The sequence below is a fragment of the Zeus faber genome (assembly GCF_960531495.2).
Source record: "Zeus faber genome assembly, chromosome: 7".
NCBI classification, from domain to species: Eukaryota; Metazoa; Chordata; class Actinopteri; order Zeiformes; family Zeidae; genus Zeus; species Zeus faber.
The window spans coordinates 7,790,430-7,805,713 of NC_137203.1; the positions used below are offsets into that span (position 1 = coordinate 7,790,430).

Here is a 15,284-nt window from a genome sequence, read left to right on the forward strand (position 1 = left end):
GCGCAGAGCAGCGCGCCAGAGACTAACAAGGCCTTGAGGGAGACAGAGAAGTGCTGGAGTCAGGGGTTGCGTCATCAACATTTTGGGAGTTTTTATGAAGTCAAAGGCACTCGGGGGGCGGGGGTAGGACAAAGCTATGTTAATGTTTGTCTTGAAATAGAGGCTCGCGTTTTTGTATTTTAATGATGAGGACTTTTTTTGGGGGGGCGGGGGGTCGCGATTCGTTTCCAGTCCCGGAGCTTCAAGCTTCCCCGCTCATCCGACCGAGCTACAGCTCACCAAACCCTGGCCAAGAGGTGGTTTGGCAGGAACGGGCGGTCGGCGGGTTTCGATTATAAAGCCGAATGTTCCCTCGACGGGACTGCAGCGCGTAAGCAAACCAGCGTCTGTGTCTCACGGAGAAGCGGGCGGCAACTTTTCTGCCCTTTGGCGCTTATCGCTGACTCCGACATCTTTCTGAGGGGTTTGGTTTTTCCAGCCCTTTATCGGCACGGCAGGAACATGCCTGTGTTCTCTAATTGAGTCCGGGCCCCAGCGGGCCCTCCCGTCACAGCTGCTGCTGCCTCCACAGCAGGACCAAAAGCAACCCAACACTCTGCTGTGTGTGTGTGTGTGTGTGTGTGTGTGTGTGTGTGTGTGCGTGTGTGCGTGTGTGCGTGTGTGCGTGTGTGCGTGTGTGCGTGTGTGCGTGCGTGCGTGCGTGCGTGCGTGCGTGCGTGCGTGCGTGCGTGCGTGCGTGCTGAGTCAAGCCCTTTCCATGAACACGTTGATACTGCAGTCAGAGTGCCAAACAGAAAGTGTGTGTTCCCACAGTTCAGAGATTTTTGATTTGGAAAGGGGGATTCGTTTAATTGTAAACTGGGAAGAATAGAATAGCGTCCCTCCAGGGATTAATAAAGTCTTTATCTTAATGTCACAATTTCATGGAGGCAGGGAATTGAACTGAAATTGTTAAGAAATTACACTAATTCCTACTCGAGTTGGTGGTACAACCATCTAAAATGTAATGAAACAAGAAGAATTTGTTTGTATTTTGTTTCAAGTGGGGAAAAAGAAGGGGGAGGTGGAGCGTCTGGTAATTGGAGGATCGCTGCTTGGAATCCTGGCTCCTCCTGGTTCTGTAGCGGCTTGGAAGTGTGCTCGAGCAAGACACCGAGCCCCCAACCCGTCCGGAGGAGGGGAAATTGGCAGAAAGGAACAAAACATGCCGTGTCCTGGAATGTCTCCGCTGGGGACGTGTTTTCTTATCTGATGGCAGCTTGGCAGCCCGTACATCACCTATTGATTTCCCTCGAAAGATCGAAAGTGTTAGATAATTCCTAAAGTAAATTATTTTATTTAAAATATTATATAATATGAAATATTATTTTATTGAAAGACTCATATCATTTTTTTTTCTTCATGTCTCTCATTTCATTTATAATCTCCTGTAACAAAAAATAAATGAATAAATAATAATATATATTTTTTAAAAGTGTCCCCCTCGTGGCGTTGCTGTGGACCGTATTAAAAATAGCCTCTTCCTCACCGGACCGCGCTCTTTCCCCGCCCCCCCCAGACACGGGTACTACGGCACGTCTGGACCCCCGGCCCCGGTCAAGGCCCTGACAGACCTGAAGCTCCACCTGGCCAACCCCTCGCACCCTGCCCCGCCCTCGTCCTCCTCGGACATGGTGGTCATCCACCCGGGGGCCGTCCTGGCCATGCTGGACCTGCTGCCCTCCGTCTCGTCCGACAGCCAGCCCGAGGTAAGGCCCCCGGCCGCGGCTCCGTCCCTCTCGGCGTTTCATTTGTCATCTTTAGGATTATTTCAGCGGCTGCTATTGCGGGATACATGAACGTTTTGTATGTGTATTTGTCGAAGGCATAGTGGAACCTGAGGATAGCCGTCTTTGTCGGCAAATCCTCCAAAAATGACAAGAAACATGAGCAGAGTCACAGAGTGAGAGATGTTCTTTTTTGTGTTCCAAGGTCTATAAACTGTTAATCCAAGTAAGCTTAATACATGGACTTTCCTGCTAAACCCTGATCTGAGCGACTTCACAGCCAAGGCAATGTGATGTGACTAATTTAGCTCAGTGGGTCGGCAAGAATCCCGGACCAAGATCCTCGAAAATGAAGCATAATTCCTGCCATATTTGACCGAATGTTGCAATCTTTTCCAGAATTATACTTGAATTTTCGACTGTACATAGAAATCGCTAAGAAATGACACAGGAGAGTTGTGGGTGCGTTGGATCTTGAGGGTGTCTTTTTATTTTCAGTCAGTAGGGATGCACTGACATCGGGGGGGGTAGAAGGCTGGTTTCACCGAATATCTGCCTGTATAGAAATCCAAGAGTCATAAATAATTCAGATGTAAAAGAATGGCGGCTTGATTATCTGCTCCGTTGAGATCTACTCGAAGCATGTTCGCCTGTAATGGAGAAAAAAATCCATTATAATATGATGATGATATTCTATTTATTGATTCCTGCTAATGGTCGCTACTTGAAAGTAGATTCTGCTCAATACAAGTAATGGATAAGAACAGTGTTGGTTAATGCGTGAACTTATCTTTTTATTGTCATAAATTGAGTTAATAAAATTGCACTCTTGCATGCTTGAATTTTACAGCAATGTCACTGAATAATAATAAACTATAATAGCAAATACCAGGTATAGCTTTCCCCTCAATTTAAAGTGCGTATCCCGAAAATCATCTGCGTTTGTTTCAGAATTCCATTTAAAACTCTAGTGTTTTTTTATTTTATTTATTTATTTTTTATTTTTATTTTTTTTATTTTATTTATTTTTTCCAAAAACAAGGACAGTATTTGTCGTATCGCAGGAATGCTATGACCCCTCGCTACTCGCGCGGCCTTCATAGCTGGTATGAGTTCTTTTATGTTTTTGGCGAACAGGATCCAAATAGTCCTCCTCGACGTACCCGTTCATTCCTTTTAATTCCATTGCTTTCTCCATAACCCCGAGTCTGTCCTCAAATCTGGGGGTTTTGCGACGGGGGGCCTGGTTCTCTCTCCGGTTCGCTCACCGTTTGGCGGCTCGGTGCGGTGCGCCCATTCCAGCTCGCTCCCTGTGGTTTTGAGCTTATCAGGAATCTGCCGCGGGAGCGGACGGATGTTTTCGCTGATAGTCGAAATGTCTGAATGAATTTCGGACAGCAGGGAGGAAGATTGCTTATCCTCATGCGCGTGTTTTTAGGTGCCACGCATTCCACTTATTTCTTCAGCATTTTCATCAAGCCTCTTGTTTGACTTACCGTTGTCGTCAAAAGGTTGTTACGGCTGCGCTCCGGTTGCTTCACAGAGAGTTGTTGGAGTTGTTGTTTCCCAGTGTCTTGCAATGTCTTGCAAATGAAATAACGGTGAAGTTTTAAGAAGTCGTAATTTTACTGGGGAGCCGCCGTAACCTCTTGAGGGGACCCTGGGCGGTCCCCGAACCCTATGTTGAGAACCACTGTCCAAACGGCCAGTTTTGGTTTGGTATGGAAAAGTGTGCGGCGTAAACAAAATAAAACGTCCTCCTAAATGTCCTTGAAGAGCTGGTACATACAGATGGACAGACTTTCTTCAAGGTTTTTCTTTCTTCTGATTGATCGATTTGGGTTTTTTCCCCCTCCGTCACTTGAGGTGGTATTTTTTCACCCAACCAAGTCTGCCTCTCGTTTTCTGCGAATGTTCACCCATCGCACGTGCCCATACTTTGCGTCCTTGCCGGGAGAGGCGTACCCCGCCACCAACAGTGGAAACAACACATAGAGGAGCACGTGCAGAACGCAAATACGTATGAATGTCTGTTTCCTATGAAGTGGTCAGCTCACAAAAATAAATATATATATATATATATATATATATATTTTTTTCCAAGATAACCTCCCTCTCCTTCTTTCCCAGCATGCCCTGGACTTGCAGCTGGCCGTGGCAAACATCCTGCAGCTCCTGGTGCACAGCGAGAGGAACCAGCAGGTGCTGTGCGAGGCGGGCCTCCACCAGCGGCTGCTGCAGCGCTGCAGCCAGGCCCTGGGCGACGAGGAGCACCCCCTGCACCCGCCCCTGCAGCGGATGTTCGAGAGGCTGGCCTCGCAGGCTCTGCAGCCCATGGCGCTCAGGTACGGCGCCGCACGCACGCACGCCGTGGGGCGCCGGGGGAGATGGAATCAAAGTAGCAGGATTATCAGTTTTGGGGGAAATTGACCACGGCTGCCACTATGACTTCCCGTTCAGGCTGTCTACAAGTCAGTCAAAATCGGTTTTACAAATGTTAGGCCTTTAAAGTCATTTAGTAGTCTTAGATTTGAGTTGGAGGTCTTCAATTCCGCATAAACATTTTGTCTGAGTTTATGTATCGATATATTGATATTTTTGTCAAATTGGGGAGAGTTCTCCTGCATCAGGGTCAACATTTCTGATGTTATAAAACCCTAAAACCCACCGCTGATCCTGATACCTTCATACTCATTTATAGGCCACACTTACCTGTTCTAGGTGAAACAACTCACTTCATACTTACCTGTGGAGAAAAATCCAAGAAAACCCTCTGTACTTACCCAAAGTTCTTTGGGGGGGGGGGGAAATATACTGGTTAGATTTATACAGGTTCCTGAGTTCCAACTTTGCTGCTTGACTGAAAGTAAACTGTTCTAATAACAGTTCATAGAACCATTCTGTTCCAACAACTCTGCCCTCTGCGAAATGCATAGTACTTACCTGCAATACTGCACGTCCTATATATGACCCTGTCCACGGGTCCCTGGAAAAAATGACTTTATTCAGGGAGCGCTAATCCTGCCTGGATTAAAAGTGAAGGTGTTGCTGCAGGCCTGGGTGGGGGCGGCGTCGCGGTACCGATTGGAAGAGATTCTCATTTCCTGCTTGGCTAGTCAAGGGAGGAAGGAGAAGGAGTGTGTGCGCGTGTGCATGTGTGTGCGTGCGTGCGTGCGTGTGCGCGCGACATGATGGACTCCTTTCATATGGAAATTCAGACTGCGACGCCGGGGGTAAACACATCTCCAGACGTCACTCATCCTCTGCTCTCCCATTTGTTTTCTGCCGTTCTCCGCCTATTCCCCTCCGTCTCTCCCTCTCTACCTTTCTGTCTCTCTGTTCCAATCCTTCATGTACCGTCTGTCATTTTTTCCGTCTTCCTCTGTCAAGCTCTCTCTCTCTCTGTCTCTGTCTTGGCTCTCCTCCCCCTATCTTTCCTTCCTTCTCTCTCTCCCCCTCTCATTCCCTCGCTCGTTTCTGTTCTCCCTATATAGCTCTCTTCGTCTCCTTGCAGTTTCTTTCTCCATCTCCCTATGCCTATTCTCTCTCCCTCTCTCTCCCTCCCTCCCTGCCTCCCTTTCTCCGCTCCGTCCCCTTCCCTCTCTCGTTCCCTCTCCCCCCCTCCATCGTTCAGTCTCGTTTCTGGTGTCCCTTCATCTCTCTTCCTTTCCCTGTATTTTTCTCTCTCCCTCTCATCTCTCTCTCTCTCTCTCTCTCTCTCTCTCTCTCTCTCGCTCTCTTCCCCCTCTTCCCACCCTCTTCCTCTCCAGTCTCGGGCCTCGGAGACTTTTCCCCTCCCGGTCGTGGTTCGTTTCTGGTTCCAGACGGCGGTCGTTTTGGTTTGCGGGGCTGGGGGGCGTTTTCAGCGCGGTGCAAAACCGCCGCCCGAAGTCGTTCGCATTCGCAGCCGCAGCGGCGTTGAAAGAGCAAGCTATTAACCTCCCGAACAAAGCGCGGTGAGGTTATCGCGCTTTTGAAAAATAAGCCGCGGCCCCGGCGGAGGACCTTCCGTGTGAAGCCGGCGGCCGCGGAGCCCCGCGCCCCGTTTCCCCGTTGAGCGTGGGGAGGCTGCGCTGGGGTTGGAACCCCCAACCCCCGGAGAGAGCCGGTGCCGCGCTTCACTAACCGCTGCGGCGATTCTCGGGAGAAAAACACAAGCAGTTGAAGTGGTGTTGGCTTTGTTAGGCCTTTTAGACAGGAATTAAACGCTCCGCCTTTCACTGTATTGTATTTACCCCAAAAGGTAAAAGCGATAGAACCCCTGAGAACCGACAGGAAATAGTCTCACATCATTTCAGGTGAAAGCAGTGCGGTTGGGTCAAGGGGATCAGAGAACGCATTCATTTTTATTTACTTAATTTACTTTTATTTATTTTTATTTATTTCTGTTATTCTTGTACATTTATTATATATATCTGATACTCCTGTACTCATTTTTGCGGCTTTTAATTGGAATCCACACTTCCGTCCATCATGTTTAGGGACAGATTAGATTTAATGGTGGTTATGTTGGTCCATGGCAGTTCGGTTCACCTGTTTTAAATCAGGTTTTATGAAAATTCTGAGTTAACTGGAACCTTCTCTCTTTATGGGTGGATCGCTTTATTTTTTTGGGATTTATTCTTTTGACTGCCAGTTTACGGCTGGTTGAAGCCCCTGGACGTATTTCAATCTCATATATATTTATTCACAAATCCTGACGGTGAAACCAAATTTAAAACTCATTGACCTTTCTTCAGCTCAGAAAAGAGATGTTTTATTTACAGCGCTGAGCCCAAACAGCGTTGTCTTTTCAAATGCCTCTCGTGCATTTTAAACGCCGCTCGGACGCGTTTTTTTACCATTACCTTTTACCGTTTTTCGATATTGTTATTTCTCCGTCTCGCCTTCACTGTGCCGCACGTGGAACGACGACTAAACTGAGCCGAATTGCCAGATGAAGTCACCTGACGGCGGTGTCGCCCCTTCTCCTGCAGGGAGTTCCTGCGCCTGGGGAACCCGCTGAACTGCGGCGCCTGGGACAAGAAGCTGCTGAAACAGTACCGAGTGCACAAGCCCAGCTCGCTGAGCTACGACACCGAGATGAGAAGTAAGGAAGCGGCGCTCGCGTCACCGGGCCACGCCGGCTTCTGTGTGGAGCAGGGCTGGGCTCGGGCTTGGGAGAGGATTTCACGATTGGATTTGTCATACGAAGGCTCACCATGGGATTCGGCATCGATTCGATCTGATACCGATGACATGGCTCAGGATACGATCCTACATCGATATGTTGACATTTGTTGATTGATATTGAGAATTGCTACCAGAAACGAAAATATTCCACGGAACAAATTCGGTCTAATGTAGAAATTAAATATATAAATTCATTTGTGACTGTTGGTATTTAATATATGTATATATTGTGCAGGCAAGGTAAAACTCCTATATATTTTCACATGGAAACCAACCTCATCACTAAGCCCCTGGTCGTTTTTTACCTAATCTTTATTTTTCCTATCACTGGAAGTCACCCCAAATGATTGGCCGATGAGGGGAACAAAAAGATCTAACAATCAATTTATTTTTAGAAGAAAGCTTAAGCAGTAACCTTAACCTTAAGAAAGTCTTAAGCTATATAAGATAAATAAGGTATATTATATCCTTCAAGATTCAAGATGGTTTGTTTCATACATAAATACATACATGCATGTAGTGAAATGTCATTGTAACAATACTGGAGATTATGCACAGTTACTAGTAAGGCACATAAATAAAAAATAAAATAAAAAAAACTAAAATAATATCAGAGTAAAAAAAAAAGTGATAGACAAAGTAGGAATACAAAATAGAAGAAAAAAGGCATAGACTATTATGTATGTACAGATATGTGCAGTAAAGTGGCGTGTGAATAAAGTGCGGTAGTGTGGTACTACACAGTACAGTAATACAACAGTACAGCACTGCAGTACAGTAACACCGAACACAACATCAGTATTGCTGTGATGACTGTGCCTCCAGTAGAGCCAGTGGGAGCGGTCAGGGTGCTCAGGCTTTTATTAGAAGTGAAAGAAACACGTTTTACGACCACCGCAAATGTATGTTTTAAAATTTCAAATCATATACCTTCGCTAAATGTTATACCGTGTCTAAATTGCATACCGCCACGTATTATTTGTTCTCCAGAAGCTTCTGGTGAAAGTGAGCAGTATGTTGAGTTACACAGAGATGAGGAACATTGAGCCTCCAGTGTTCTACCAAACGTCCACTCTACTTAAACACAGATTCCAGAATGGCCTTCTGTAAAGCTGTGAAGGCTGCAGGGGAGCTCTCCCTGCCGGGGCTAATAACTCGCTGCCGCCTGACACTGGATGTGGAAGGATTCTGTGGATTTTGGTAAAAAAAAACAAAAAACGGTTTTGATAAATGCCCGGTGCTGGGTCTTTCATCTGACATGGTTGATGTTGGAACGGCTTCAGGTGAGAGGACACAGAGCGGCCAGGACGGGTCATGACTGCAGACATTTTAAGTACTGTACTACTATTTTACCACTACTCCTACTGCAGCTACTCTATTACTGCTCCTACACTACTACTCCTACAGTACTACTACTACTACTCCTATTATTACTACTACCACTACTACTACTACTACTACTACTCCTACCACTTCTACTCCTATTATAAATACTACCACTACTACTACTACTACTACTACTACACTACTACTACACCTACCACTTCTACCACTACTACTCTACTACTTCTACTCCTACCACATCCACTACTACTTCTACTACGACCACCACTACAACTATGACTGTTACTACTACAGCAACAACCATCACTACTGCTCTTACCACAACTACAAATACTAATACTCCTACCACAACTACTATAACCACTGCTAATACTACTACTACTCAGATAACTACTGCGACTACTCATATTAATAATAATAATAATACAGACTTAAAACATAAATAGTAAGATAAAAATCCATGAACAGTTCCAGTCAGAATTTTCTACACACTTGCTGGAAACAATAGTTTTTTTTGGAGCAAGGTAAGGGAACAAGGCACTAAAAGTAAAACCATGAGGAGAAGACGTAAAGTAAAGAATGTAAACCATTACGAACACACAGTGGAAGCAGGTCAATCAGAAGAAAAGATCAAGTACAACCAGTTCCACCACAGGCAGTAGGAAGATGAATGTAAATTCCCTTTGTAACTACAGGCGTAGTGTTGTCCATCAGCAGCTGTTGAAGTTGGTAATTCAGAGTTTTTTTAATTACTTATTGTGTCTCCCCTCCCGCCTGATAATGGATATTAACTCTCCTGCTAATCGCCGCTTATTTACACTCTGCAGCTGTTTGAGTACTTTGCACCGCCCTCCTCCTCTTTAATGGTGTAAACCTCGTTAAGAGCTGCTCTGCCCTCCGTCACATCTGGAGAGTTTAGGAACATCAAATGCGCCCGGTCAGAGATGAAATAGATGTTTTGAATTCATAATATTCACGCAGACTGGATGGATTTCTACTCAAATTAGTTTTTACCGCCTCCGGGAAAAAAAGATACAGCTCCTCAATAACATTAGACCCGACGGGTCCACGAGTGTTTATTTTACCGCTGCGGATGAATCGCATGAACCTGCGCGGTTATTCATCTCATGAAAACCTTCTGGAGCAGGCAGATCCTTGTTAATGAAGGCTCCAACCTGTCCAACCTCATTTATCTGCTGTGCACCGCAGTCACATTCAGAGACGGACTTGTTGTTATGCAGCGCACCGTCTTGTGGGGTCAAGGAGCCGACCTCCGTGTCCGTCAGCCCCAGCGGCTGGTGCACTGCCAGAACCGGGCTCCTCCTCCTCCTCCACTGGTTTGACCTTTTAAGCTAATGGACAAGGACAGGCATAAATGACTGTGTTTTAACGACCCCTCGCCGGCGTCGTGGTGTAGGCCTGAAAATCCCTTAAATCCCCGACCACTTTCGCTGTTTAACCTCCTCCCTGGACTTGTGGAAGACACAATGACTGGTCGGGCTATAAACGCGCCAGACGGTGTAAATTAACACGGCGGTAATAGTGGGTGGAGTGTCGGCTAATTCTAGGATAGAAACCAATCCAGATATAAACCTGCGACTTCAGCTCTGATTACACACTGTTATCTTAATTTTTTATTATTATTATTACTTATTATATTATTAAGGTATTTATTACTAATTGGACACAACACAGTACAACAAGATACCTAAATTTCGGGCCCCTTCAAGCCCTTAAGGCCTTTCATTCACATTCATTACTTTCAAAAATAACACTTTTAACCAGCAATTTATATTTATTTATTTATTTGTTTGTTTGTTTGTTTGTTTGTTTATTTTAGTTTTACAAAATGTTCTGATTTGCTTTTAGATATGTCCCGATGTTGCTATTGTGACCATTTGCCTTAAAGGCTTAAGGGCTGGTTCAAAATAAAAATATAATAAAAAAATAAAAATCATTCCTCTGATATGATTCAATTTCTTTGTTTAATTTCTGAATTGGGGAAACAAAAGTTCAACCACAGTCACAAATGAATTGAAATATTTATTTTCTTTATTATATGTATCATAAAAAGCTGGCAGCAAATCTCATTGTGCATAAAATGTCAATGTATGGATCTAGAACCGTATCGTGAAGCCGTCTCGTCAATATCGGATCGAATCGATATTGAATCAAATTATGAGCCGTCATATTGAAATATGATTGAATATAACCCCTTGTCTCTGCAGGCAGCATGACCATGTCCATGGAGGGCTTCGGCCCCGACAGCGTGTTCGCTACGCCGGGCGAGGACAGCGGCCAGTACCGCATCAGCCGCAGCCTGGTGCGCTCGTCCGAGGACAGCACCGTGCCGCTCACCCGGGTCAAGTGCCTGGTCTCCATGACGACGCCGCACGATATCCGCCTGCACGGCTCCGCCGTCACGCCGGCCTTCGTGGAGTTTGACGCGTCGCTGGAAGGATTCGGGTCAGTCTGAAGCAATAAAGCAGATTCCATTTTCTTTCTTTTTTTTTTTTTTTTTTTTTTAACATGTGACATTACCACCATCAATTACACTTGACACGTTTCATCCAAGGAGAATCTCAGTTTTATGTTAATTTGTCCTTTAAAGAGACACTGGGGAACCACTCCAGTGGCTTCCTAATGTTGTCCATTAGCAGCTGTTGGAGTTGGTAATTCAGCAGGAGACTCTGAGTATCTTAATTACTTAGTTCGCACCCCACCCTCCGGCCCCCGGCTGATAAAGGATATGAACTCTCCTGCTAATCGCTGCTTATTTACATTCACCACCCTCCTCTCTCTTTCTGTTAAAACAAAATCTGCATCACATCAGTAGCCACCACTTTTGCCTAGTGCAAACAAATCTGTCCCCGTCTCACCCGGAGATATCGGGTGCGCCCGGTGAAAGTATCAAAAATTTAAAAAATTAAAAATTAGTCTGAGTTTGATTTTTATTTTATTTTTTTAAATGTTTGAATCATAACCAGTAAGCGTCGCTGAGACATCACTGGGAGGCGTCGGTGTGCCGCAGAAAAAAACGGAAAACACATTGCACGAACAATCCGCTACTTACGGTAAAATGTAATCGATTTTTCAGTTATTCCTGCTCCCAACGTAGATCGCTACAGATGAAACTTCACTTTTAGCCCAAAAAATGCAGAGGAGAATAATAATAACAATAATAATAATTATAAAAATCTGCACAATAACAATAGGGTTCTAGCCCTGCGGGTTGGACCTCTAATATAGCTGCAGGCAGCAATACATAGGTTAAGTTTAGTGGTTTAAGTTATGTGTTACAGTTTTCAGGGTTCTGTGAAACGCAGCACAAGTTACAAAAGTGGACACCGTGGACACCGTGGACTCAGGACCGATCAACATGCACCGACGTCTCTGCGTGTTGCTCTGGCGTACAGTTTAAATATCCCCAAAGAACGGTGTTTTAACAATTAAGACCGTTCCCGGATGACGCAGTGCGGACACAGAATAAAAGCTTTGTTCCTCCAGCGGGTTCTTAGAACTTCCCGCCGTGCTGAAGTCCTCTTTGAACGATTATAGTTTTCCGGAGTTTTGTAAAATCACAGTTTTCGGAGTTTCCTTTAAACGCAGCCCCAGCTCAAGCTGCCTGTCTAGGGCTGTGGATGTAGCACAGAACCAGAGATTGTTTACACTTTCTGGAGATACTCCGCTTGGTTGGGGCGAGGGGCGGAGCCTGGGGAGAGCAGGCAGGAGGCAGGACGTCAGGCAATGCACAGCGCACTCGAGATGGCCGGCTTACCCGTAGCTGTGACTTTTTTGTGGGTTGAACTCCATGTATTTGGATGTATCCGCACTATAAAGGAAAGAGCGGAAAGGAATGTGAAGGAAAGCAGAAAGGAGTACGAAGCGGCCACGCTCCGTGCACAAAGATCCGCACGAAGGTAAATGACCCTTATTCACCCCCGGTGTGGTACTCGCTGGTGGCTGGAGGCAAATTACTTCCGAGAGACGAAGCTTGGACTGATATTGCTTTGGATGGTGATGTCGCAAAGCGGACCGCTCCTGAAACAGTTTTTCACTCATTCCGGCTTTGAATGTAGATCGACATTGATCAAACTCGAACGACAAGACGTCTGAAACGTCCCGGTTCTAACGAGACCCTTAACCATATAGGTGCGTTCTGCCGCTGTCCTGTTTGAGGTACTTTTAGCCCGAAAAATGCAGAGGGAAAACAAACAAACAACAAAAAATAAATAAAAAAGCAGAGCAATAACAATAGAGATCCAGCCCGAAAATCCGAGCAATACAATAGGGAGAATTCCAGAACTGCGTGCCGGACCCATAATAATAATAATAATAATAATAATAATAATAATAATAATAATAATCATAATAATAATATTCATTAGCAGTATCATAATAATATCAGAATTATATTAATATTAATAATAATAATAATAATAATAATAATAATAATAATCATAATAATCATAATAATAGTGAGGATAACTAAAATTAAAAACCCATGTGACTCCCTCTCTGCTTGTCACAGCTTTGTGACTCAGGCTCCATGGCTTCATTTCCTTCTTTAAAGAAACCCTCTTTGATTAGGGAGCCTCCGTCTCACCGCAGGGGGGACCCAGTCAACGGAAAATCACCCTCTCTCCCCAAATCACAACAATCCTCGCCGCCTGCGACAGCCCGTGTCACGGTGCGTGTGCACCAGGCAAAATCTCCGAAGACGAAGCTTTGGGTTTTGTTTCCCCCGACGCGGCGGGAGACACTTTTCACGGTGCCACGTGGAGCTCTGCATACAAATAGCTTTATTTGACGGCTTTTGTGCCGCGTGGGGCTCCGGTGCGTTTGCGACGCCTTTTGTTTCGGGCAGGTGGGGGGCGGGGCGGGCGGGGGGGGGGGGGACATCACGGCGTGTCGGGTGACGGTGTGTCGGGTGACCTTCGCCTTCACCACTTCACCACACGGCACGCGAGGACAGACGGTGTTGTCTCCGAATTGTTCATTTAAATTCGGGGCGTGCATTCGTTACGTCCGGAGGTTTCCTCCAAGGTCGTTGTTGAAGTTTTATTGACAACATGAGAGGCAAACGGTCCAAGGTCATTTGTATCTTACTTTGTTTGTGATGTCGGGTTCGTTTGAATTTGAAATAGATGTCGCATACAGGGTTGTAGTTTATTTTTTTTCATTTTTATGGAGACGCACTAATTACCATCACTTAATGCACAAAAAAAGACGGAACTGAGTGCAAACTAAAAAAGACGGAGAGGGGGGCTAGCAGAGCAGTGGGGGATGTCAAATAAAATGATTATAGTCGTATAAATAAATGATAATGATCACCAATTAATAATGTATTAATGTCGAACCATAAGTCACCTTGACGAGTGTGAGGCGCTGCATTACCACGAGGTTCATCCAGGGGAAGGCACCACCATGGCCGCTTGCCAAAAATGTCATTTTAAACCACTAGAATATAAAGATTGGTTAGGGTTAGGGGTAACATGAAGCATGTATAATCCCAAATAAAATAATAAAATTATTAAATATTATAATAACATTTTTAAAGGTGGAAAAGTGGTGAAATTCAGTGTTTCAAATTTTCCTCATGTTTTATTTATTTATTTATTTATTTATTTTTAATATAAAACGAGAAACAAAATTATAGCAACATAACTTCATTTATATGATTAAAAAGAAAAAAAAACAGCTCACCTCTCTGTTACTCTACCGTTCCTACCCATCCTTCCAGAGAATGTTGAGCTGGCTGTGACTGATATACAGCGGTGTGATACTGAGTCAAAATGTAATTATTGTAATGTATGTAATAATCACTTTGGCAAAAGCGTCTGCAAAAACAAGAACATAATATAATGATTACAAAGAAAATACTCCATTTAATTATAATGAATTTAATTTAATTATAATTAATTTAAGAAATAGGCATTAACTCGATCATGATATTTGCTGAAGGATTTGCATCTTGAATGCATTTCGGTCCACTTTGTAACAGTCGACCTGCCCACGATCTGCCCCCACCACCCTGATGACATCACTTCCTGGTGATATCACAGGAAGGGATGTCGTCCAGGAAGTGACTTCATCGGTTTGAACCCATCCAACCCCGTTGGACCGAGGCACCACGGAACCCAGAGGAACTTGCCCGACTCCGTTCCGCTGCACACAGGAAGAGAGACACACACACACACAGAGAAGAGCCCTTCCTTCCCAATCTGTCATTGTGAAATATTAATGCCGCAGCTTCTATCAGGGGACACTCATACGTGAATGCAGATACACACACACACACACACACACACACACACACACACACACACACACACACACACACACACACACACACAACTGAGCCGTCCCTTTACAAACCTCTCTCCCTCTCAAACAAACACACACACACACACACACAATATTTATTATATTTTTTGGATTAGTTGTTTCATCAAAAAAATTATACACAAAATGAAGGTAAACGCTCATCACAGTCTGAACTGAAACAGACATTTCGAAATGACTTATTATGGGATGAAGACACGTTGGTGTCATTGATTATTTGATTTGTCGACCGTAATTTGATGGATTTCTGTGCGCCCACCTGACCATCGGGTGGGGGTGATGGTGGTGGCTAAAGAACTGAACAAAACGCCTCATTGGGTCAGCCTCAACATGAGTTAAGAATGAGGAAATACACTTCTATCAATCAAACTGATGCATTTTTTGAAAACTTGATCCAGTGACTTATTGCGTGACTCCCACAGATGAATTTTTGACTTTTGCTCTCCTTGCGTTCGCAAAACATCCCGTGAACTCGCCCCAAACAGCGAGGGGTGAGGCGGCACGCGCCCTTCCGACATTCATTTATTTTGGGTTTTGAGGCCGCTGCCGTCGCTTTACCAAAAAAAGTCCCTCAAATCCCCGTGTTGTGTTCCTAGATAGTGGACGCTCCAGTGCAGGATCAGGGAGCTTAGCGAGCGGAGAATAAAGTGCTTAAGC

At 44.9% G+C, this 15,284-nt stretch overlaps 1 protein-coding gene across 1 annotated transcript in view; it reads left to right on the forward strand.

Annotated features, from left to right (window-relative positions):
- wdfy3 (WD repeat and FYVE domain containing 3) overlaps nucleotides 1-15,284 on the forward strand; it is a gene marked incomplete at its 5' end in the record, with an annotated part of 81,720 nt that overhangs the window by 25,041 nt on the left and 41,395 nt on the right. The window contains 5 exon segments of the mRNA XM_080003783.1: nucleotides 1,559-1,748; nucleotides 1,871-1,942; nucleotides 3,897-4,111; nucleotides 6,743-6,855; nucleotides 10,511-10,748. Coding sequence (XP_079859909.1) covers nucleotides 1,559-1,748; nucleotides 1,871-1,942; nucleotides 3,897-4,111; nucleotides 6,743-6,855; nucleotides 10,511-10,748 — 828 coding nt within the window.